Here is a 24485-nt window from a genome sequence, read left to right as displayed (position 1 = left end):
AATTAATTTAAGATGTTAGGAAAATTTCATATTCATCTAAGAAAATGATAAAATTCCAAACCTAACTTTGGAAACTTTTGCACAATTAAATCAATATGGTCAAATCTCAATAAACAAATTAAAACAATATAAGGCAATTGGAACATACAGTATTTGCTTAAAAACAACACTTTAAAAAACAGACTCTGTAGCTCATTGTTGTTCATTTACTTTTGATGCTTCTATATTGTAGCCATATTTAAGATAGTATTTTACTTTCTACCTCGTGACATTCACTCTGCCTATATAATTTTGTATGTGATGTTTAAAAATAGGACTTTTAGTTTGGTAAAACAATATCTATTTTTAACATTGTGTGACAAATAAAATACATTATTATAAAAAAACTATAAGGAATATTTATATTTTAACCCTTTGTGCCTATTTTACAAAAAAATCTTCAATGTTTTTCTGTCCAAGGTGAAATCAGATTAAATCCCAGATTTTATGGTACGTTGCAAATGAATGAGCTATGGTGTGAAGGGGTTAACAGAAGAATACATTCAAATACGATTTTTAAACGTTAAAAAAAAAACATTTGAAAGGAACAGTTTCTTTTTTTCATCTTACTTCAATGTCATTCGTGTCTTTAGTGAATTTAACAACAAAATAAATCCTCATATCAATAAACATTCATTTCAAATGTGTGTTTATTTAAATTGAAGCAATTTTGTTTGGTCCCTTATAACGGTTAGATGAAAACATAACTAAAAAGGAGAAACTCTGTGGTCTGATTGCCTCTGATTAAAGCAGAAGAACACAAGGCCGTTTCTAACAAATGCCATGACTGAGCAGTTTGTTTGTTTCAGCAGTTTATTGAAGGAAAAGGTGCAAAAGTATGATAAGGGATCAAATGAAACAACCATTTAAATTTAAACGATAGGAATAAAAGCCTAAAATGTAACAAACATTTGCATCATAAATACTCCTGTTTTCAAATGAAACAGTGTCCAGCTTTATAATCACAGTGGTTTACTAAAGCCTAACAGGAATAAATCTATTTGCTGCATTAAAATAACATTCTCTGTCCATACAGAAAAGCCTTTCAGTATGATCATGTGACAAGCATAGAAAAGGACAAAATGTACCATCATCAAGTTTAGAACATATTCAAAGAGAACTTCACAGGGATACCATTTCAAAATAAAGAAAAACAAAGTAAAACATTGATTTATGCCGTCTAAAAATCTGTTTTAGCGGCCTTATCAACAACACATTCTTTGAATGTTGACTATTGAAGAAACACAATCATTTACAAAAAGTACCATCATCATGTTAAGAAAATGTTAAAAGTGCAACAGAGGTACAAAAAAGGAAAAGAAAGACGCATTTTGATTAATCTAGTCTAAAATAGCTTTAATGTGAATAAAAATAACTGCACACACAAAATAAAGCAAATATGGCAGACTCTGAAGCTTCAGAGGAGATGCACGTGTGATTTAGAGAATCACTTAAAAAAGAAACATCTGTGAGTTAAGAAACCTTAGTTTGAGTAGAAACTGCTGTAAAGAATAACGTGAAACCATCGACCACCAGCATGTGCAAAAAATACATCATAGACTTTTAGATTTAGCAAGAAATGACATTTTTCAATCTGTGCCACTTGAAGCAAAACTGATCAATCAGCTGAACCTAATCTCAAAATGCATGGCTTGTGATTATAGAGGTAACTGCTAATCTATGCATTTTGAAAGGCTCACAAAACAGTGCTCAAGTCTTTGAAGAAAAAAAATAGACCCTTCTACAAAACTAAACTGTTGTGTTAAAAGTTCAAATTTGACATATAACCGCAGCTAACACAGCTGTTTAGTTCAACGCAGCAAAGCTAGACTAAAGTAGAGTCCGGACTGCTTGCAGTTGTATAAAAAGAATCTTTTTTGTGGTTACGATTCACCAACAACAAAGCCAGACATCACCCGAGTAAGAAATGACCAGAGTCTGCTAGAAAACCCAAGAAGACATGACTGAGCCCTTTACAGACTGCTGTGTAAACCGTGTCAACACACTAAAGTCATTCCTGTTAAAAACAGATTTGAAACCCTGATCAAGTCTTTTTTTGCTGGGCAACTAAGCTTGGCATTGGTTTTAAAAGTTTTATTTACATGCATGCATTTACATGGGATTTTAAATCATGAATTAAAGCAGAAATAATGAGAAGAAAACGTATTAACACACCTAGATTGTGGTTACCTGACAGTCCTGAGGTGCAGACAGACAGTGTTTTCTGACGTCTATCTCTGTGTCTCAGGTCAACTGAAGAACTCTTCTTCTTTAATGGTGATGATCACAAAAATAACAAATTTTTCTCTCTCTAAACATTGGAATGCATTTTAAGTGTATTAATACAAAATTAGAAAGAGATGTTGAAAGCAGCACGGAGAGATTTCTTTACTGGAATGTACTCAAACAACTAACGACCACAAAACCTTTACAAGTTAATATGGCTTATATGTACTTGACCAATGCATACTTTAATATATCTAGCAGACTTCCAGAAATTATGTCAATATAAGCAAACATCTGTCTCTAAGTTAAGTGCCATAAAATCTCTTTTTTTTTTTGCTTAAGCTCAACTTTGGTCCATCTGTCCTGAAGCAAAACGCGCTTTGAGATTTTACCCAAAATGTAAAGCGTATTCTAAATAAAATGTATTATTATTATTATTAAAACATTAAATCTTCAGTCGAGAGTTTCTCATAGATCATATCTAGAACTGGTTTCAAGAACAAAAGGGATGAGCAGCTTAAAACACCCACAGCACAGTACAGCGGGTGATGCCGTTCACAGATGAGTTCTGGTATACTTTCACTCCACATTTGTGCACCAAATCGACTTGTTTTAATAATTCTCACTGTTTTACAGCTCCAGACTCCAGCCCGCCTCCTCCTTTGGCACAAAATATTACAGAAACACACGAGTTCTGCGACCGCAACGCCTTTCTCTGTGTGGCACGTTTCATCAAAGGGAAGTCGTACTGACACAAGCCTGCCGCAATCACTGCAATACACTTAAAGCAACGTATGTATGCACCCAGTGAGGAGCATGAAACACAGCATCTATACACATTGCTCCTCACTGGAAGACAGGGCTCCACATTCAGGGGTTCTGGGTGCTTTCGCAGCCTAATACCTGTAAAGAGCAAAAAGAAATCAGAAAATTCTGTTGTTTTCTTACATAAAAGATCCAGTTTTCCTCACAGCCCAGAAAACATGGCCATTGTGGTTCATTGAATATGAGTCCAAATGTCAGCTGATCAGTACCTGTAATAGTTGGGTTTGAATGGGCCGTTCTTATTCAGTCCCAGGTACTTGGCCTGATCATCCGTGAGTTCTGTCAGGTGGGCGTCGAAGGTAGTCAGATGCAAGCTGGCGACATACTCATCTGAAAAAGAAAGCCGATTTAGAAATAAAGGGCTTACACGTCCTGAGAAGTAACCTGTGTGTATTCAGACTGGAAAACTCCTTTGTTCTGGATTGAGTCCACCTAATTTGTTCTGAATAGAGTCCCGAACCTCGCGTTTGGTCTGTATTCAGACTGTCATCAAGCGGATCGTTCTGTTATGGACCAAAGCTTGTAAACAAAACCACGTGACTAGAGATCTCTACAGCCATTGGCCAGGAACTACTAGGGCGGCTCAAATCAACAGAAGAACGACAGACGTGCTGCACTTTACAATTCATATCTGGACAGTTAATATTTCAATTACTAGTTTTGAACGCCGGGTACAACACTTTTTACTAGTTACTTTGGTACAGCGGAGGTGATCTGCAAGGCGGTTACTGGCAAGGAGACGTGTTGTGTGTTTCAACTCAGAGGATGCTAGCAACAGCAGTGAAAGAAGACGTCGGGCATGGAGGTACACTGATAAGAGTTTATGACATATAGACTGTCGAGAAAACAGTGTGAGAAGTAGTGTGTCACATTAAAAGTAGTTTTGATGAGCTTGCATTCATCAAACCACATTTCCGTGAGTTGCTGTGTCTCATGGTTGTGATTGTCACAGCAGCGCCAGGCGCGTCGTGAGAGACAGCAAGGAAAGTGTTTTCAGCTGTGTCAAAATAAAAGTTCTAACAAGTAAGGAGTTGGACCATTTCTTCCTCTTTGATAAACATTGTAGGGCCAACTCTAGAGGACCTGGGGCCTCATTTATAAAACTTTGCGTAGGATTTGCGTCAGAAGTGGCGTACGGATGAAACATAGGACGTACGTACGCACAGAAATATTCGGATTTATAAAACCGTGCGCACGCACATCCTACGCATCTTTTCCTTAATAAATCACAACTGATTCTAAATGCAGCGCAGCTTTTGCGGCTTCATGACACGCCCATAGTTGCCCATAAATAGTCCGTGAAACGCCCACAAATGAATATTCATTGATTGGGAAACCATGGCACACACCGAGAGGAAATCAAAAAAAAGTAACTTCACTCAATGTGAAGTAGAATTTATCATTGGTGAGGTGGAAAAGAGGAGAAAAGTGTTGTTTGGAGGGCACAGTGTGGGCATTACTAATGCCAAAAAGGCACGTGAGTGGCAAACGGTGGCAGACGCCGTAAATGCTGTAGCCTCACAACCTCGGACCGTGGTTAAATGAAAAAGAAATGGTCGGACATCAAAGTCGAGGCAAAAAAACGTCTGGCGCTGCCACGGGTGGGGGGGGAGGTGGGGGGTGGGGGGGGGGACACCGGAGCTGACCCCTCTTGATGAGAAACTGGCGGCAATAATTGGGGAATCCCTTTTAAGTGGAGTGGTGACTGAGGCGCAGGGGGACGCCGACGCACCAGATGCACCGGGTCGGACGGCTCGAGGAAGTCTGAACCGGCTCATAAGCCACTCGTCCTCGTTTGCCAGCAAGTCTTCTTGCTGTCTAAAGATGCGTTCACTCCGAATTCTTCCATTTGCCACATCTTCTAAGAGCGCAAGATCAGCCATTGTGCGTCATTACGCATTGTGATGGGGCATTTTATTTCCCTCCATTTAATTACATCTGACAAGCTACAGATGTCGGTAATAATCGACGTGGAAATGGGAAATTGATCAGCGCAAATGTAATTTCTTGTTGCTTTCTGAATGGTTCAGACATACGCCATACATTGTTTTATCAAAAATAAAAACTAAAGGCATATGCATGAATACCATAATTCCATAGCTTATGAAGAAATGTTTTACTATGAAAACAACTTTCCCCAGTGGACAATTAATACGTCTATCTGTCTGTCTAATTGCACCTATATCTGCTCCGCCAGACGGACACATTAACGAGAATATCAGTTTTGTAAATTATTTCGTTCTGTTAACTATATTTTTTATGAGGATGAATTGCACAACATGCCAATATTGCAGAACATATTTCACTTTTCATTTTGCAAATAAGTGTTCATTTGAATTTCTGTTGTAATTTTCGTTTGATTTCTTTGTTTGTTTCACTGCTGATCGATCAAACAGGTGTTGGTGTAGCTGTTAATTGTAAGACTTGCCTTGTGAAGTCTTCATGTTATTTCTGAGAGGCAGGATTGTCATTTTCACTTTCACGTGTTTCTTCCATCTGCCGACGGTGTCGCCGTTTCTCATTTCACCCGTTTTTGTGCGTACGCCTGGGTCAGAGCTTGCGTGAAGGACCGCACATTTTCCCGTCAAGTTTGCTTTTTATAAATCTCAATTATTGCGTAGAGAGTGGCGTACGCCTTCTTTTGTGCGTACGCAACGTTTATAAATGAGGCCCCAGATTGTTCAGTACACCTCCAGCTGGTTGGCGACATTTGTCCGCGGGTCATCGGTTGCTACATTCCTACTGTGTTTACATCACGTTTTGGTTCAGTTGTTCCGCTGACTGAGGAATCTCAGAGGGAACCGAAGCTCAGTCTGATTGGGAAACGGACTGAGACCACCTCCAAGGATGGGTCAGAGAACGGTACTTTCGGACCAGGGTCTGCTTGGGTGTTTTCAGACTGAAAATGTGTTGTGGATTATCGAGGGAAACAAACTCTGTTTCTCTTTAAGGGAAGCAAACGTTTCCAGTCTGAATACACCCTAAAACTGCACTAGCCAAAGTTGTCCAAGGACTCAAGAACTTTGGTGTTTAACGTGTTCTTGTGTCTCTAACTGTGTCACACTCCATCCACTACACTCCATCCCTCTTCTATATTCAGATGGTGATGAAGAGCTTGCCCTGAGTGGGTTTCGGGTCCTACCAAAAGCTCATTAAATGAGACGCTGTGCCTCCCTCAGGAGAAAAGGGTTTGGTTTGGCGGGTCAACCACCCAACGGTTCCTGAGTGTGGCGTTAACTACAGCTCACTGCTTCCCCAGGGGGTGGGTCAAAGGCCAATCCCTAGACACATCCCCTCCAATGTGGGGCAATAGGGGGACATTCCAAGAAACACTCAACTGATTGAAACCTTTTACTCTAGTTTGATTAATTTATCTCAAATTTCCCATAAAACTCCAACTCTTAAACCACACAGCCTTAATTTTCATGTTTAACCACGGTTTGGTTAAATGAAAGTGTCCCAAACTAACTAACTGGCTCTATATCTACTCTATCAATTTGTACCAGTTACTTGATTATTTAACTTCATCCAAAGCTTCTGACCAGCCTTTCATTTGGCTCAATGTAGGACATGTCCAGACCAAGTTCACTAAAAATAAAAATAAACGTAAAATTTGAGCTTTTCTGTCACATTATGAAAACAGCTAAATATTTAAAGACCCCCTTCAATGAAAATGGAGTTTTGGGTGTTTTTTCAACATGTTCCTGTGGCATTTTCCTGATGATGAAGGATTATGGGCGGCAGTGGCTCAGGCGGTTGAGCAGGTCGTACAATGATCAAAGGGTTGGCGGTTCGATCCCCAATCCTCCCAGCCAACTGTCGTTGTGTCCTTGGGCAAGACCCTTCACCCTCACCCATGTATATGAGTGTCCAGGTGATGGTCAGAGCGAACTGGCAGCCACACCTCTGTCAGTGATGGTATGGTGATGGTAGCTACTGATGTAGCCACAGCTGCCCTGGGGCAGACTGCTACTGCATCAGTAGCTACCATCACCAAGTATGAATGAATAATGGACACATTGGAAACGCTTTGAGCGTCTGGAAAAGTGCAGATAAATCTTATCCATAATTATTATATATAAAGAAAATTCAGCATAAAATTGCACTAAAAAGGACATCGATTAATGTGCTGGTCCTCAGGAGGATAAGAAAGTTTTCATCATCTGCACAAGTCAGACTAACCTGTTTTTAGAAGATTGTGTGAAATTGTAGACATCAAAGATTGTCTCTATTCTTGTTATCCAATTACCCAAAGATCCTTGCATAATTCCTCTTGAAAAAAGGGTAAAAGTTCTTAAATACCAACTTTTCAAACATTTTAACCATGGTGTTAGGGTTTTTTCCTGCGTGAGGATCTGCTCTAAAAGGAAACCTTATCATCTTCTTTTAAGCAAAAATTCACAAGTTTAAGTGATGAAGAAGCCTCAACACTAAAATGATTCAAACTACAGACTGGTCATTAGCATGAACAGGAGTGTTTGTGAGTGAAAAATGCCACTTGTGAATGTATATTTGTGAGCAAACTCAAACTTCTTGAGTTTCAAAGCAGAGTTCTGAGAGACAGCAGAGTAATAAATCAATACGAGCAGATGAACTCGGGTTTCTATCACAAAACGAGCTCCTGATGAATGATACCAGCTGTAAAGACGACCCATCTGGTTTGTTTACTAGTGAGCTGTTTTTCATTGACACCACTGTGTAACAGATTACGGTAAACAACTGTCATTTAAAGACAAATAGAGCGTGTTACAGTAGATTTGACTTTTGACTTTAATTTGTTGACACTCTGTCATAAAGAGAACTTTTGAACAGTGGGAACGCAAATGCCCTGAGTGTAAATAAATGGCTGTTTATTCTAACCTTTGCACATATAAGTACTGCAGTATTTATATCCTCACCCATCTTCTTGGGAAGCAAGTAAACATCCTGTTTGTATCGTCCCTCGGGAGCGTTGTACAGCTCTATCAGAGCCAGAGCCTGTGAACAGAGCACGTGATAAAAGATGAATTCAGTCGTGGGAATCCACAACATCCAGACTTTTGGAAAGGAGCTAATCTGCTCTGATCACTACATGACTGCAGCAAATAAAAAAAATGTAAAATAACATCGTATTCCTTCATCTTGTGTAGGGAAGGGGAATAAATACAGTTTTTATTTTACCTGAGTGGTGGCTGTAATGGACAAAACAAAAGTAGGAACAGTGGAGCAGCTGAGGTTCAGGAGGCGGCCCTATGAAAGCAAGAAGGACATGATGATGTTTAGTCATTATGGGATGCTCTGACTCTTCATTTTGAATGGAGACCCAATAGGAACATCATCAGAGACACCATGAGGCTGTCGAGCTTCAGTCACAACAGCCCCGGGTGGAAAATAGACAAACCTGGACAAGACATGCAGACGACCTTCATAAAATCTCAAGGTCATAGAGCGCTCAGTGAACTCGTAGAGTGAAAATGTTTTTTTATTTAGTCTACGGAGATGCTGTGAAGTCATAGTGAAAACTTTAACACATCACAACAGTGCAGGAGGTGAGAGAAAGGAGGATGGTAGCCAAGCACCCGTCGTGCTATCTGCACCTGTTATCTCTGTCAGATTGTGGAAATATGTGATACAGTATTAACCCCCATGTTCGCTGGGTGAGGGACCAGAGACACCCCTGAATTCCAGAACCACCCCCCAACTCTGCGACGGACGAATGTCCTTTACCAATTCTTACTGATCTAAAACCCTTTAGAAAAATTTGTGATGCTTTGTAAAAGATCTATTAAAGAACATTGGAATATTGCTCAACATGAAGAGTTTTATTTTTTAAGTCAGACCAATAGACTGTACTGTAGTGTACTCTTTAACACACAATAGGAGTGTCTCTCTGTGCCTAAAAACCAGGAGATCGTGCTTCCTCCTTTGTTTAGAAGGTGCTCCCTTCATTCATATTAAAAACCTTCTCCGGATGATAATTATTCTCCACGATTATCTTCCTCAGCGTTTCAGGATGTTTTTTTTCCGTCTGTTTCTGAGTCAGCTGATGCCATTTCTCCATGCAGGGGCACAAACTTTGGTTTTAGCCATTCAGGAACCTTATCTTAAGGAACTTATCTTTTCCTAAACGTCACCTAATAATAATAATAAATGTTATTTGTATATCGCTTTAAATAGCACACAGACACTTTACAAAATGAGTAAAAAACATTAAATAATAATAATAATTAAGGGTAAGTATGGATGAAGTAGGTGAGACAGGCGTGTTTTTTTCATTTTTTAAACCCGCTAAAATCTGGCGGACTGCGCAGGGAGGCCATTAGCGCTTTTCAAGTGCCCGCCTTGGCGTGCAGCCTGACTGTTAGAAATGAGGGAATTAGACCATCAGAGTGTAGTTTGAGACGTGAGAGCAGCATTTGCCAATAAGGGGCCGGTATGCGCACCTTACAAGGTGTGGCGTAAGGTCACCGTACGACAGCATCGCCTCTACATCCTAAGTACGTTTCACCTAAATTATCCTTACAAATACTTCACAACACACTTACCACACGTCTGACAATGGTACGCTCCATCTTCATGACATTCCTTGAGGTGGCCGTTCAAGCCTCAAGGGAACTGCAAGAAACGCCTAAACTCCCCTTAAGATGCGGCCGCTCCTCTCTACGCCCCGAACAACCCAAAAACCCGCAGCCTCCGTGACGAAGGCTTTATTTAAACATGCTTCAGGAACTGTTGGCGTGTTTGAGAATAGTACTTCTGTTCACTCGCTAGATCTACCTTTTTATAGAGGAAATGTTTCAAAATGTTTTCTTTTTTTTTGTGTCTCTGTAGAATAATACACCAGAAGCCCCTCACCTCGGCCAGGAGAATCACTCTTTTGCCGTCAGGCCAGATGACATGATCCACCTGGGAGCGGACTCTCTCCCAGGTCAGCTCGGGTGTCCGAAGACTTGCCTGAAAGAGTCCAGGACGGCTGTCACTCACTAAACCACAGACAGTGACTTTGGCCATGACAATCTCAAATCTAGGCGTGCTGGTTTACCACGTCGATCTCCGTGTTGGAGTGTCCCATGTTGCAGACGATAGACCCGTTCTTCATGCGGTCCAGCTGATCCCTGGTTACCACGTTTTTGTTCCCTGCAGAAACACGCCATCACGTCAGTCATGCTAATCGCCACCGGAGAGCAGACAGAGACCCACGACAGATTAATGGGTTCACTACACTAATTCCATGTCAGTGTAATCCATCACTCATGTCGATTTCAGTGAAGTTCCAATACCAGTGCACGTTATGATGATGTCGACCTGCCGAATGACCTCGTTCAGTTTGACCACCCTGAATCCATCCATGCTGTGGAACACAAAACAAGGCAGAGGTCAGCCAACAGTCAGGCCTGTCTGACATGAAAATGGATTCAGCTAAAGGTTTTGGCATCAGTAATCCAGCAGACTGTTAGATATTCTGTCTGCTCACGCCACGCTGGCAGAAGTGGTTCTTTCTCCTACCAAGCCTGCAGGGCGCAGATGGGATCGATTTCTGTCACGTAGACTATGGCTCCCAAAGCTTTCAGAGCAGCACAGCAGCCTTTTCCAACCTGCAACACCACAAAAAAAGAGACACCCGTTGCTGCCAAATCTCCATGTAAGTCCGTCACTCAGTGGTGCTCACACTTTTTTGGCATGCGAGCTACTTTTGATACGACAACCTCCAAAAGGTGTAGATCTAGACATACATTTGTTCTTATGCATGTGCACTAAGGTCACCTTAAATTTTACTTGATTGATTGATTAATTGATTGATGGATTTATTTCAAGCATTATAGTCAAAGCAATAAAGAATTTTAACAGATTTATCAAACTCAAATATCAAATGATGAAATGCATAGATAAAGAAAAACAGAAAATAAAACAAACAAAAAACAGTTAAATCACATTTGCTTAATTAAAAACAGGGATCATTAACTAAAGTCAAGTAGAGCTCGATTTATGGCCTGAAAAGAAGTGAGAAGAAGCGAGTTTATATAATCCCCCCCCTACTGAGTTTATTCATGTTATAGTTTTTGTAATCTGGTTCTAACCGTCAACTTTGAGGCCTTCAAAGTGGACAACGTATACAGTACTTTTATTCTAAAATGCATGTTTGTGTAATAATCATTAAAAAAATACAGTAAAAGCACTCTAATCTCTGTGAGATGACAGTGCAGTCTGTGTAGAACAATAATAGTGATTATGCACCAAAGTCACTTTATTCGACTTCAACAACTTCCAATCAATGCATCTCCAGTCAAAAACGCTGTTTATTTACGAACAACACAAAAACTACACAGTAAGAGTTCAGCAATCTTTGTAAAAACATGGCTTTGTCATGTGTATTAATATTATTCTTGTAGTAATATATCATTACAGAAAGCAGGAATGATGGCGTTTCATGCTGTGCTGTAAACCATGTGATGGGGGGGGTGACATTTCTAAAGCGAGGTTAGGCCGACTTAACCCCCGGCGATCAAACAGCAGGCTGGGGGGGGCAGAAGCCCTGCTGCGTGCCGGGAGAAAAAAGAAAGAAAATGCGTGTAGTTAAACACAGCGACGCACTTCTCAGAGGACGTTCGATTGGCCGTTCTGCATGTCAATCAAGTGACATATTTCGCCGAGGAGGATGAGTCGCTGACGGATTTTTAAAAATATATTTATCAATCTTTGATGTCCCGCCAGCTACCGTCTCATCCTTTGATGGATGTAATGAGCACCCCTGCTGTAACTAGTCCCAACATGTCACAGCCCACTGGAATAGCATTTTTACCTATTTCCCTTTTCTATAGTTGTGTAATGAACTCCTGCCGCTCTGCAGAAACCATGTCCTAGAAAACGACCGAGGGTTTTTGATTTTGCCTAAAAACGGCATCATCTTAATTAAAACACCACTTTGAAAATAGATCAAAAGAAGCTAGGAATGGGACTTTAATATGGAAGAAATGATCATGCTTGTGAGAAATGTGGTGATGTTCCAAAAAGGATCTCACCTCTCCGTACCCACAGATCACCACCTGTTTGCCTCCAAACATGACGTCTGTGGTTCTCTTCAGGCTGTGGAGGTTTGACACAGAAGGTTCACCATTTGTGGAAAGTGAAAGCGTGTTCAGAGATGATCAAAGAATAAATAGCAACAGAGAAAACCGGCTTATGATCATTAAAAGTTAGCCCCAAGTTAACCGAATCATGCATAGGTGGTATATCACCCATAATCAAAGCTCAGAAAACAACAACTTCCATCACATCAGTTTGTCGTAGAAACATCATCACCGTTTTACCCCTTGTGCTATTTTAGACGACCCCCCCCTTCCATTGACGTGTTCTCCCTACCATGACAAAGGTGGATAAAGGTGGAAAGATTTCATGTTATCCATGGACACCAGTGAAGATCACAAATCATTGAAGAAAAAAGGTTCAGAGCACTGTCTAGTGGGTCTAGATGACCCCACTCCCAATGTTAAAGTGCCTAGGATAGCACAAGGGCTACTAGATCGCTTCCCTGAGGGCACTTTCACACTCAGCTGGTTGGTCTGGTCCCATTTGTATGCTTCACTGAGCTGGTGTCGTTGCACAGCAACAGCTTGAATACAAGACAGACTACAGACCAAACACCTGAAGTCATCTACAGAGTCACGCCCCCCTCCAAAGTGCGAATCTGAAAAACCACCAGGAAAATGCCTCGGAAAGAAAACGAATGCAGAGTGAGAAAGACGCAGTTTTCTTCTTTGTGCTCTCGGCTCTTCCTGTTTGAAGAGAAGAGATGCAGTATGGGTAAAAACAGACAGGATGTCCTTGGGGGACAGATTACATGAACAGGAGTCGCATTCCTGCTCCCCCCCGCTATGAAATGGTTCGCTCTCGCTGTTTCACACATTTTTTTCAGTGCCATTTTTCTTTTTGAAACAGTACACTGTGTTCTGCGTCTTGATTGGCTCTTTATTCCTTCAATCCGGTCCATGCCATGTCTCCTTTACAGAATGCGTCCAGTTTTCCACGTTTACGTAAGTGGATCAGATCTTTGTCTTCAACACTGGACTTATTTCTCTATGAGGGGTTGAACTTTGAGAGTCGAAACAACAGAGAAAAGTGTGAAAAGGTTCATGTCTGTGTGAGAAAAGGGTGTAGTGAGGAGGTCTACCGCCTTAGAACATCCGGAATCCAACGTCACGGATTTCACCAACTGCTGGGGATTTTTTAGACCGTAACCCCCACCACACACAAGGGAACACTGGATTGTATTGAACTTTCAGGAGCCCGTGCATACATGTCAGAGTCTCAACGTAAACCGGATTGGCTCTTCAGCAAAAATAATGCATAAAAGATGAACAGGAACATTCACATGGAGGCCAATTAAAGGAGAAAACAAAAACATTCCCGCTTGGCTTATGTCACTCAACAGACTCCCTGTCAGAGTCCGAGTCAAGAGGAAATGCTTTGTAAAAAAAAAAAACAACATGACATCCCATAATGAAGAGGAAACTCTGAAACATTTCTTGATTGATTGCTACAACAGAAATGAGGATGAGTCATGTTGGTTTCAATGTTCACAGAGAAACTCTCAGATCTACAGAGTAGGGTTGGGCCATGTCCCTTAAATTGGCAGTCGACGATGTTTGCAGTAAACAATCGGGATGGACAAAGATATCGTCAGGTGGGGGGGAGGGGAGGTATTTTTAATTTTTCGTTATTCTATAATTATTATTCGTTATTTTACTGTATTACAGGGCTCCAGACTGCGACCAATTGGTCGCATTTTGCGACCAAAATTTGAGAGTGTGTGACTGAATTTTACATCCAGTCGCACATGTGCGACCAGTAAATTTGCCTCCCCCACCCTTCGTACTTTTTATACATTAAACGTGGAAGGGGCACGTCAATGATCAATGAAATAATCAATGAGACGCGAGCGCACACGCACGCAGGCAGACACGCACACTCGCGCACATACTCATGAAAACAGGGGGACGTACACTCTCGCGTGATGCCTGTGTGTGAGGCGGCCACTGCGTGTGAGAAGAATAGGGAAAGCCACTGTGAGTGGCTAAAATGCGTGGAGGGGGAGGGGCCTAGAGATAATCGAGCGAGCGTAAACATCTGTGGGAAGGAAACGGAGACAAATATCACAACCTGATATGTGCGTCTGAGCTATGAGCAAGCAAACTATTGATTCGTTCTTCCGACCTGCGGCTAGTGTACCAGTGCCAGAGTGTACAGCAGGGGTCTCAAACTCGCGGCCCGCGGGCTATTTGCGGCCCCCAAGATGATATTTTGCAGCCCCCGCCTTAATATGAAGGTTTAATGTTACTGCAGCCCCCCCGTTTGTATGAATGACACTTTTTCATTGTCGTGCGCAAAGCTGACCAACCAATCACAGTGGGGTAAATGACTCTTGGGGGCGGGACAATGACAGGGTATGAAACCAGGAAACCTGACCGCCCCCTCCCCGGACCACATGAAAGAATTCCTTACTTTCCTTTAGAACGTATTTATTCGCTCGTAATTTTCTAAATACATGCAGTCCGTGCTGAACTTTTCTCTGGGCCGCACAGAACCGGAGGAAGGTTCAGGTTTTGGTTACGACGGCACATCAAACGGTTTATGCACGGCTGTTACGGCAGCACACCGCTCCCGCGGGAGTCGGGTCAGCTGAGGAGAATAAATGTCCCACACCTACATGCGTGACAGCTAACGGGGCTTGAACTTTAAACACGCTCGAGCAAAAACAACATTAGTTTTAGACACACTGAAAATACGTGGGGAAAATGCAACGATAGACGTGTTTGAGATGAACCGGCACCTCGCCTGGATCATTGGGGACACCAGGCGGGGGGGGGGGCTGTGAGATGAAGGCGAATCTGCAGCAAGACTGAAGGAGAACAGGAATTTGGAGTTGTCCTTAACATTCAATTTAGTTTTAATATTCTTCTCCCCCTTAGTATGATCTGTGTTATTATATATTTTATGATTATTTTAATGTTTTGTGATGTAGCCTTTTTTAATGAATTGGTATTTTAAATTATTTTAATTAATCACTCCACTACAAAAACCATCAGGACACATGTCCCATAATGCATTGTTTTGTAGTCTGTAGGGCAGCTTTCAGTCAGTTCAGTACTAAATTTCCAGCTGTGTCTGGGTAGGTTTGCCCCTTGCTCCCACCCCTTTCTCGCGATATTTTTGTGATGATTGACGGTGGATGTTGGAGCAAAAACAAAAATATATGTCACACACCAGGTGATCTGCACAGCGTTGCGTCCACCTGGGTGATCTCAAACACGCTTATTGTACATCTTGGCTGCACCTATTTGGTGTCACAAAGATAAATTTCCATCCGTTTTCTTTACTTATTTGTACTGTCATGACAGCGATGCTGCTGTCAGTTTACCTTCTTGTTGCATCTTCAAAAGTGCAGAATAAAATGTGACACTGAATTTGAAACAGCACATTGTAATTTCTGCATCTATTATTAAAGTATTTATTAGTAATACAGTGGAAATTAGTAGATTTGGTTAGAATGTTGATTTACGGTATGCGCCCCTAAATTTTCTGGTTGTCCCCCTAAAATTTTCAGTTAGGGGCCACAGTGCTCCTAGTGAAAAAAGTTAGTCTGGAGCCCTGTATTACTTCATTTATTTTATTTCCCAACTAATGACTCATCTGCAATGATCCAGTATAAACTGCGGGAAGTGACTTTGACAAAAATAAATAAATAAATAACAAACAAAATAGAAAAGAAGTAGTCCGCTCCTGCACCTGATTAGTTCAGTGGACCGGTGGACCGTGTCTCTGAGCAGAGCAGACGGACTTTGTGTTTGAGGGGAACGTGTGCGCTATGTTATGGAGACTTTGGACTACGATCCGTCCCGCAGCTCTAGGTGAACGAGCTACTGAACTCAGGAGAACCGGGTCTTCCGGTAAAAGTGTGTGTCCGGGCAGAGCCCGGACCGCCAGCTCACACAGCGGCTTTGGGGCGGTGTTTGAGCTTAAAGCAGAAATGCTGCTCGGTCCTTAGAAACCGTTCAAACAATCACGTGGATTTGTGTTTCCAGTCGTGTCCCGACAAATAAAGGCTGATGTTATTCCCACATATTTACGTGCAGCCAAGATGCAGATTGCAGCTTTTCCCGCATGGATTTTATGCTCATCAAAGGCTAAATTTTGTTAGCGCGTGTTAGCCTCTCCTAACCCTGCCTTCTTCCGCTCCGTTCTTCAACAGAAAAAGCGCTGACCACACGGATTAAAATTAAAATGATGAGCGAACAGGCGCTTCAGAATAACCGTAACATTAGTTTTTCTTAACCAGAACACAATTTACAGTGACATGTTTCTAAAAACAACCCAGAGCCCACTGCCCTTTAAGGTTTCACATACCCCACACCTGTCTGTTGCTCCATGCGTGTTCACCGTTTGCTTCCGTATTTTGTTCTTACAAATATAAACAAGTTCTTTACAATTTGTAACAATGCCTGCAAACAAAAAGCTGATGTTATTATGGGATGTGTTCGTCCTCTTTGCTCTGTTCCATTGATGGTATATTGAGAGAACCGGGCTGAGCGACCCCTCCTCCCCCCACGCGTTTCAAACAGGAAGTTCCAAGAAGCCTAAACGCCACAGACTTGTCTAGAGAAACAAACAGCTGTTACTCAGAACAACTATTTTTGTTCTGATACCTCTTTTTAGCATACCGATAGTGGTGATAATTTTTATGTAGAGCCAGTTATTCAAACTGACCAATCAGATGCCTCAACAGAAGCATGTGGTTTTACATCAAAGCGTCGCAACATCTGATTGACAGATTCTCCTGAAACCCTCATTCAAGTGGTAGGTGTGTGGACGTCCAACAAGCTCACTCCTGACCAATCACTGCTTACCGACTTCATCAAGCTCCAACATGGCGGCACCCCACAAAAAAAGGCGGCCGAATTTACTTCACTTCGTTGGAACTTCAAGTAAGTCAGTAGCTGCGGTCAGACGTGCAAAAGGTCTTTGATTTGATCAATATCGGATCAGAATAGAACCGTGTACATGGGCCCAGAAAAAGGCCTCCGATTATAACAAACGTTTACATACGCCACACTTTTGATTGGAATAAATCCTTTTGACATGTGCAGAACTAACTAAAAGACCAGGAATGGCCGTATAAGAAAAAATAGCAAGTTTTGTTGTTAACAGAGTGAGATAATCTTCTAAACTGGCTTTTATTATTATTGTTATGATTATTATTAAGTGCCTGTTCGTCATAATGTTTTTTTTTTTTTAATTTGGCCAAAAATAAAGCACTAGCCGCACGGAGCCAGAAGAAGAGTCAGGGTTATGCTAATCCGTGCTAACAGCAACATTTAGCTTTAGATGAATTTGTGCCGTCAATGCAGCAATCTGCATCTGGGCTGATTACCAAGATGCAAGTCACGTTGACGTTTATTCCTGGACCCCACAACACCGCTGAACAAGACCGCTGTCTTGTGGGGTCCAGATGACCCCACTCCCAACGTTAACGTGCCTCCAAGGCACCAGACAGTGCTCTGAACCTTTTTTCTTCAATGATTTGTGATCTTCACTGGTGTCCATGGATTACATGAAATCTTTCCACCTTTATCCACCTTTGTCATGGTAGGGAGAACACGTCAATGTAAGGGTGGGGTCATCTGGACCCCTACAAGGGATAATGACGTAACCAAAGCAGAAATAATCCTACAAGAATGTGTGAGTTGCTCCATGTTTGTAGGGGAAGCTTCTAAAACATAAAATACCAGAAACCGCCCGTCACGTACCCATCCAGGATGGACTCCCTGCAGCAGTACAGGTTATCAAACTTTTGCTTGGTCACAGAGTCGTTCACATTCATCGCTGGGACGCACAGTTTTCCAGCCTTAGAGAGCTGATACAGCCTGGAAGAAAACGGGAAGAAACAAATGTTCATCTGAACATCCACTGGAAGCTCAAACACACACAAGAACACATTACCTGTGAACGCCAGTAACGCTCTCCTCCACTATGCCTCGGATCTTCTTGAAGACATTTGGGTATTTCTTGTACACCCAGTGTGTCAAGTCTCCTCCATCATCAAGAATCTAAAATAAAAAGTATATATATAAATGAGCCAAGTATTTGTCCTTTTACTGAAACAAAACCGTCCCCACAAAGGTTTAAAAACAAATATTTATGTCCAACCATGTTGGGCTGCCAGCCCTCCGTGTTGACACAACGATCAATGCACCACCAGAAGTCATCCTCAGATTCTCCTTTCCAGGCAAACACGGCGACCCCTGAAGCATTACGGACAGAATCAATACACTTCCACGCTAATGAACACATCCATTTCTAACCTGCACAGACTTCATTAGTCTGCCATCATGGAAACCACCAGTCCTGTCCCGTGTTTCCTAATCACGTGTTGGACATCAGGAGATGTTTGTTCTTTCCGAATCTGCTGACGGTTTAATGAACAGCCCAGCTTGGATAACAATATGTCACTAATCCAAGCTCCTACAAGCTGCTGTCACTCTCAGAGTAGTGGGTTCCTGTCCTCATGACAAAGGTCTACTCTGCAGATTTAGTGCTCGTCACGTAGCAACCAGGCATGAGGAGCTGGAGAAGCAGTTCTCCCACACTGCCCGCTAATACTTATGGGTTTCTATTATTTCTGCAGGCTGAATGTTTAACACATCCAAACAGTAACCATGGCTTTGACATTTCCACACAGAAATGAGCACAGTGGCCTGCTGCCAACACATCTGATGAACACCAGGGTACGAATAAACAGTTCCAGAAATAAAATAAAAAAGGATTGAAGTCAGTCTTCTTTTGAGGACATGAATGTTTGTTCCCGACCATCTCTGCTGCCTACCTGTCTCTGACAGAGCAGCAGCCACTTCATTCTGGGTTGAGTAAATGTTGCAGGCCGTCCACCGACACTGAGCTCCGAGAGCCACCAGAGTCTCGATGAGCACCTGAGCACACAGAGTGTCAGAAACGTTATCGAGGTTTCGGACTGCGTTGGCTAGCGAGCAGCAGACCGTGGACAAATGAACGGGAAGAAATTCTTACTGCAGTCTGAGCGGTGATGTGAGTGCAGCCCACAATCTTGGCACCTGCCAAGGGTTTCTCACTCTGTGCTCTCTTCCTGAGTGAAATCAGAGCCGACATATCTGAGAAAAAGAACAGAACAAGTCAGCAGGACGGAGAAAACAGATTAACCCTTGTGCTATCTTGTGGTGTCCAGATGACCCCACTCCCAACGTTGGGAGTGGGGTCATCTGGACCCCACAAGATGGCACAAGGGATAACAATAAGGTCCAACAAAAATTGAGTTTTTGGTGTTTTTAATGTATTCTTGTGGCAGTGCATTAGACATTCATGCTTTGCTTCTCTGAGTACAGCACTCCCTCGCTATACCACAGTTCACCTAACGCAGCCTCGCTGTTTCACTGCTTTTTTTCTTTCTTCCCTTTTTCGTAACGGCACACTGTGTTCTGCATCCTGATTGGCTGTTGATCTTGTCAATCAATCTCTTCTGTGCAGCGTTTCCTGAACAAAAGCACAGCACATGCAGCTTGCCAGAGTTGAATAAATCTTCCATCTTTGCTGTCATTCTATAATACTGGACTTGTTTTTCTGTGAAGGCTTGGCATTTGAGAGATTAAACAAGAGAAAAGAGTGTATAAAATGTGTGGTGAGTGTGTACTACAGCCTTAAAACATCTGGAATCCCATTTTGTGAATTTAACCTATCATTTATGGAACATAGACCCGACAATTACTGCACACGTCTTTAATCATTGTCGTGAATCGGGGACAGGCAAAAAAAAATACAGATTGAAAAAGAGCACATTTGTGACGTAGAAAATACGATAGGTGGGGATTGCTCTACGCCAAAAATCCCCGCCCACAGCTCAGTGGTAAAATTCTAATGAACTCCTGCCGCTCTGCAGAAACTATGTCCTAGAAAACAACTGTTTTTGTGTCTAAAATTGCATAATCATAACTATTGGACCACTGAGAAGGCTTTGAGACTAGATCAACAGATGATCGGAGTGAGACTTTAAGTAGTAAAACAGCTAAATGAGTAGAGATGGCAAGGAATTGTGGGTAAAATGCATCGTTACCTTGTTCTGCTATCTCAATTTCACGTCGGCCAAACTCATTCTGTTTGATGTTTTTGACGCAGAAGTCACTGCTGCCCTTGGAGTTGATCTGGGTTTTGTCCCGGGGTGACGTCTCGTCATCAGAACTGTCTGTGTAGGACGCAGCTGGAATTTAAACCAGGCTATTATTAAATCCCGTTCAATGGTTTGAGCTGTGCTCCGGTCCAAGACGTTTGGTCTCACCTGAGCTGTAGCTGTCCGTGGAGGACTGGGAGATGGAGCGGGACAGCGAGCGGCGGCCGGTCTTCGTAGGGAACCTGCTGAACTCCTGCTTCTCCTCCACAAACTGGATTTGCTAAAACGCACAAAAAAACATCCATCAGGTTCACTCGCGTTGCATAAACACCACTAAAAAATGCGCTTTTGGTGTTGTTTTTAACATGTTCTTGTGGTATTTTTCTGATGCTGGAGGACATTTATACATTAAAACTGCATTTCTGAGTTTTTCTTCACTCCAATCGTTGTGAACCAAGCGTAGACAAAAAAGGATGTTTGAAAAAGACCGTATTTGTAACAGAAAATACGCCAACAGTCTCCCTGCTCTGCTCCATTCTGATGCCTCCACTGTCAGACAAATGGATCCCTGAACGGCTTTGTTTCCCTGGTCTCAGCTGGAATCTGGATCTAAACTGGATAGCTCTGATATTGTGACCCATTTTCGTTGCAGTGGTAATGTCAGGTTGGGGTTGTGGGGGGCTGTCAGACAGCAGAAAAGCATGTAAACAGAGATCTCCCAGCAACAGGGAGGGGAAGGGGGGCGGATTACTCCATGCCAATGGTCCAGAAATGAACTCATGCTGCTCTGCAGAAACTATGTCCTAAGAAAACGACGCCGGCTTCTGCTAAAAACATCATTAATCATAATTAACAGACCACTGGGAACACTTTCACAATAAATCACACGATAATCAGACTTTAAGACTAAAGAAAAACGTGAACCCTGCAGTTCTGATTAAAGCTGGTGTTCACCCAAAACAATAAAACAAGAATAAAACTATTGCATGACCTTAACCCCATCAAAGGTTATTCCCTCTTACCTCATTTTAAACCTTAATTATGGTTTGGGTCTATTTAGAAGGACTGCAATAAAAACAAAAACTCATTTGGATAAATGAGCTTTATTCGCTGTATTCCAGTTGACAAGATTATTCTGATGTTTAAAGCTGTCCAAGCCAAAGGTTGTGTAGACATCACGATAACGCCAATCCAACAATAAAATCCCTCCGATTATCTTAGCTCTTTTGCTCCACCGAAGCATCAGCTGCTACTGTATTTAAAATCTCTCATCTTCTGAAAGAGGTCCGACCGGTTTTCTGTGCGTTTCTTCATGTATGCACTTTTTTTTTTTTTAATCACATTAGTAAACAGTCAAACAGAGATGTTTAGGATTTTGTGTGTGTTCAGGAAACAGGAGAAGGCTCACATTTCTTTTGTCTCCCCCCTAAACTTGAGTCCCAAACGGTCCAGGAACAAATAAAAGACATTCATTAATGTTTACATTTAGGCCTGGAGCCTTCTTTAAAACTGAAGGGGAGTGGAGTTTCTGGATGAGATTGATTATGTTTTAGTCGGATTTTGTTGCACAACAAGCCAAGTCGTTGATTTAGGACGAACCACTAAATCCACTACATTTCGCCTCACTTTGATTGTAAACTTACGGAGCCCCTAAAGGGACATTGAAGAAAAGAAAAAAAACAATTGAACCAAAAAAAAAATAATAATAATAAATAATGTTTATTATAATTAATAATCCTTTTTACTCCAGTTGTTTTTTTCCTTTCTTCAATGTCCCTTTAGGGGCTCCGTATAAACTACACCGAAGAATATTTTACATAAAATTGGACATAAATCCAGGCGTGAAGGGGTTAACATCTGACTGTTTTCATCTGGTATTAAGACTCTGGCCGTGCTTCTGTTGGAGCTTTGATGTGGACCAGAACACCAGACCCGTTGGGTTTCACAGCAACAAAGAACGACCAGAATTTCTGCTAGAACACAGTGGTGTTTGAGGAATCCCGGCCTTAAAAGGTGATTGCAGGTAGAGGGACCAACACATTTAAGTCATTCTTTCTGGTGGATCGAGTTTATCTGATCACTGATGAAACGGAATCATTTCTGTGCCAAAAATGGGCAATAAGAGAGGGATTCAATAACAGAGAAGGTTTACATTTCTTGTGAATTGAGTGAAATGTGAGTCCATGTCTTGACCCACAGAACCAAAGACCAGACAAAAAGTGATGTAGAACAAAAGTCTTCCTTAAAGCAAGAATGAGGATGTGAAACTGAAATGATCAACTTTATATTTGATAGACGCTTTATTATACCTTAAAAAAAAGACTTTGAATATGTCCGTTTTATTGGATTGACTGAAAATATAGATACGCAAATATAATCCTGAAGATTTGGAACTTTGTTTCTTTGCCTTTAGCTCTTCAGGTCCGGCGATTTCAAACCAAAACAAACCTTTGAACTCAGTAATGGTTGAATGTCCAGAGAGGTTTTCTGTTGCACATTCAGTCAAAACAGCTGACGTACAGTCATGGAGTGGACCCCCCCCACACACACACACACACACACACACACACACACACACACACACACACACGCCCATCCCTGTCAATATATTGTATTTTGCAAACACAGAATATAATGCAGAAATCTGAAGCTTCAGCAGAACTACACGCTTTTATTTCACCCAAGTAATGACAAACATTTCATCTGTAATAAACATGTTTCTGACTAATATAAAAAAGTTTTTTGTTTGCTTTTTACTAAGATGCATTAAAGCACAAAAACAACCACATAAAGCGTGCATACACAACATGTATAGATGCCAGCTGGGCAGAGAGTCAGTGGGAAGTCGCTGCAGGTTGGTTTTCAGGGGGACTTTGGTTCAGCGTCCTACCTTTTTGACCGGTTTGTGAGTGGGCACCGCGCTGAAGACTGACGAAGCCAGCTCTCCCATGTTCATCTCGCTGTTTTTGCTCACCGTCATGGCAGAGTACTTCTCCGCGGCGTTTTCACTCTCCTTCACCTCTTTGCTCGCCTGCTTGACCTCCACCTTCGCCTCCACGGCCGGCTCGGACATGTTCGCGGCTGCGTGACCTCACCTGGACACCGAAATAAACCTGTAAGTCAGGAAACGTCACAAGTTCACGCGCGACTCACTGCTGCTAGCCGCCCGCTCGAACGCAGCAACTGACGGCAGCCTGTTTAGATCATCATGCGCGGACAAAATGCAGCAAAAAGCAGCTGTCAGATGGGCATTTGGCTCGCCAGACCGTGGTTTGTGGCTGAGGAAAGCAGTTCTGTGCTCCGTTTTTCCGCTGAGGCTCCAGTCGTGTTGTTCCCCCGCTGTCGTAGCTGTCATTAGGCTGAGAAACTTTGTGGGCGGGAACCAGCTGTCTGCTTGGCGGCTACGTCACTGCTGCGTTCAAGGCCAGATGGAATCGAAAACTCCAACTAAAGAAAAAAAATCTCCAACTACGTATTTTATTTAGAATTACCAAGATGCTCAATTCAAGAAAGTAATTCATTTCATACCCAGATGCTGTAAGAAAAAATCATTTTGACAGTTTTTCAATTCTCTGAGATACTAATTCTTCATGTGAATTAATTTCAAAATTTGGCAATTTCTGAGCAGAGGCCCAGGGGAAAACCCAGGACACGCTGGAGAGACTAGTGCTGTGTCCGAATTCCCACCCTAATCTCTAACTACTAAAACCCTATATACTGCGGCACTCTATAGTTCCCATGATTTTAAAAGCAATTCGGACACCCGTGCTCACTACTTTTCTCTTTCGGGTGTTGTTCATATGGCGCTTGACAAGAAAACAGAATAGCGCATTACCGCCACCACCTGGTCTGGAGGCGAACTACTTCTACTTTAACACCGACTAGGACGAAACCAATTTTCCAAAGTAAAAACCCAATAAATATTAACATTTTATTCTAATGCCAAATTTTTACATATTTTTGTTGGATATCCAGTATCAGGCCATGATTAAGGGGTTTCAGCGTAGCAGCCCAGTTTACACAAATCAAACATAGTCACCTGAAGGATACATCCTTTTAGGTGATGGTGGGTGTCCCTGCATTGCTCATCCCATCACGCTGCAGACACCCTACAGGGAACCCCTGAGAAATGCGGTTGAGGCCCGTTACAACCAGCACCACTCCAAGGCACGCTCTGTGGTGGAGATGAAGACGAGGTGGAGAGCAGTATTTCTGGGGGCGTTGGAAG

The 24485-nt window shown here is 42.1% G+C and overlaps 1 protein-coding gene across 4 annotated transcripts; it reads right to left on the bottom strand.

Annotated features, from left to right (window-relative positions):
* Positions 1-834: 834 nt before the first annotated feature.
* Positions 835-23971, bottom strand: LOC101168941 (S-adenosylhomocysteine hydrolase-like protein 1). Of its 4 annotated transcripts, XM_011474622.2 has the most exons (19): positions 23786-23971; positions 23524-23704; positions 23148-23352; positions 20426-20537; positions 20204-20347; positions 19147-19247; positions 18947-19049; positions 18271-18365; positions 18064-18170; positions 17871-17987; positions 12090-12153; positions 10576-10664; positions 10350-10420; positions 10112-10206; positions 9925-10023; positions 8251-8319; positions 7989-8067; positions 3300-3420; positions 835-3168 (listed from the first exon to the last, which is right to left on the bottom strand). In XM_011474622.2, the coding sequence occupies exons 3-19, from the start codon at positions 23328-23330 to the stop codon at positions 3162-3164; spliced, it is 1656 nt and encodes a 551-aa protein (XP_011472924.1). In that variant the 5' UTR covers positions 23331-23352; positions 23524-23704; positions 23786-23971; the 3' UTR covers positions 835-3161. The 4 variants fall into 4 exon arrangements, with proteins under 4 accessions (XP_011472924.1, XP_011472926.1, XP_011472925.1 ...); XM_011474624.3 differs by lacking the exon at positions 23786-23971 and having other exon boundaries at positions 20204-20332; positions 23148-23370; positions 23524-23689; XM_011474623.3 differs by lacking the exon at positions 23786-23971 and having other exon boundaries at positions 23148-23370; positions 23524-23684.
* Between the last annotated feature and the right edge of the window lie 514 nt (positions 23972-24485).

This window comes from Oryzias latipes, chromosome 5, assembly GCF_002234675.1.
Source record: "Oryzias latipes chromosome 5, ASM223467v1".
In the NCBI taxonomy this organism is placed as follows: domain Eukaryota; kingdom Metazoa; phylum Chordata; class Actinopteri; order Beloniformes; family Adrianichthyidae; genus Oryzias; species Oryzias latipes.
The sequence above is the reverse complement of the archived record's forward strand: the minus strand, read 5'-3'. Positions and strand labels throughout refer to the sequence as shown.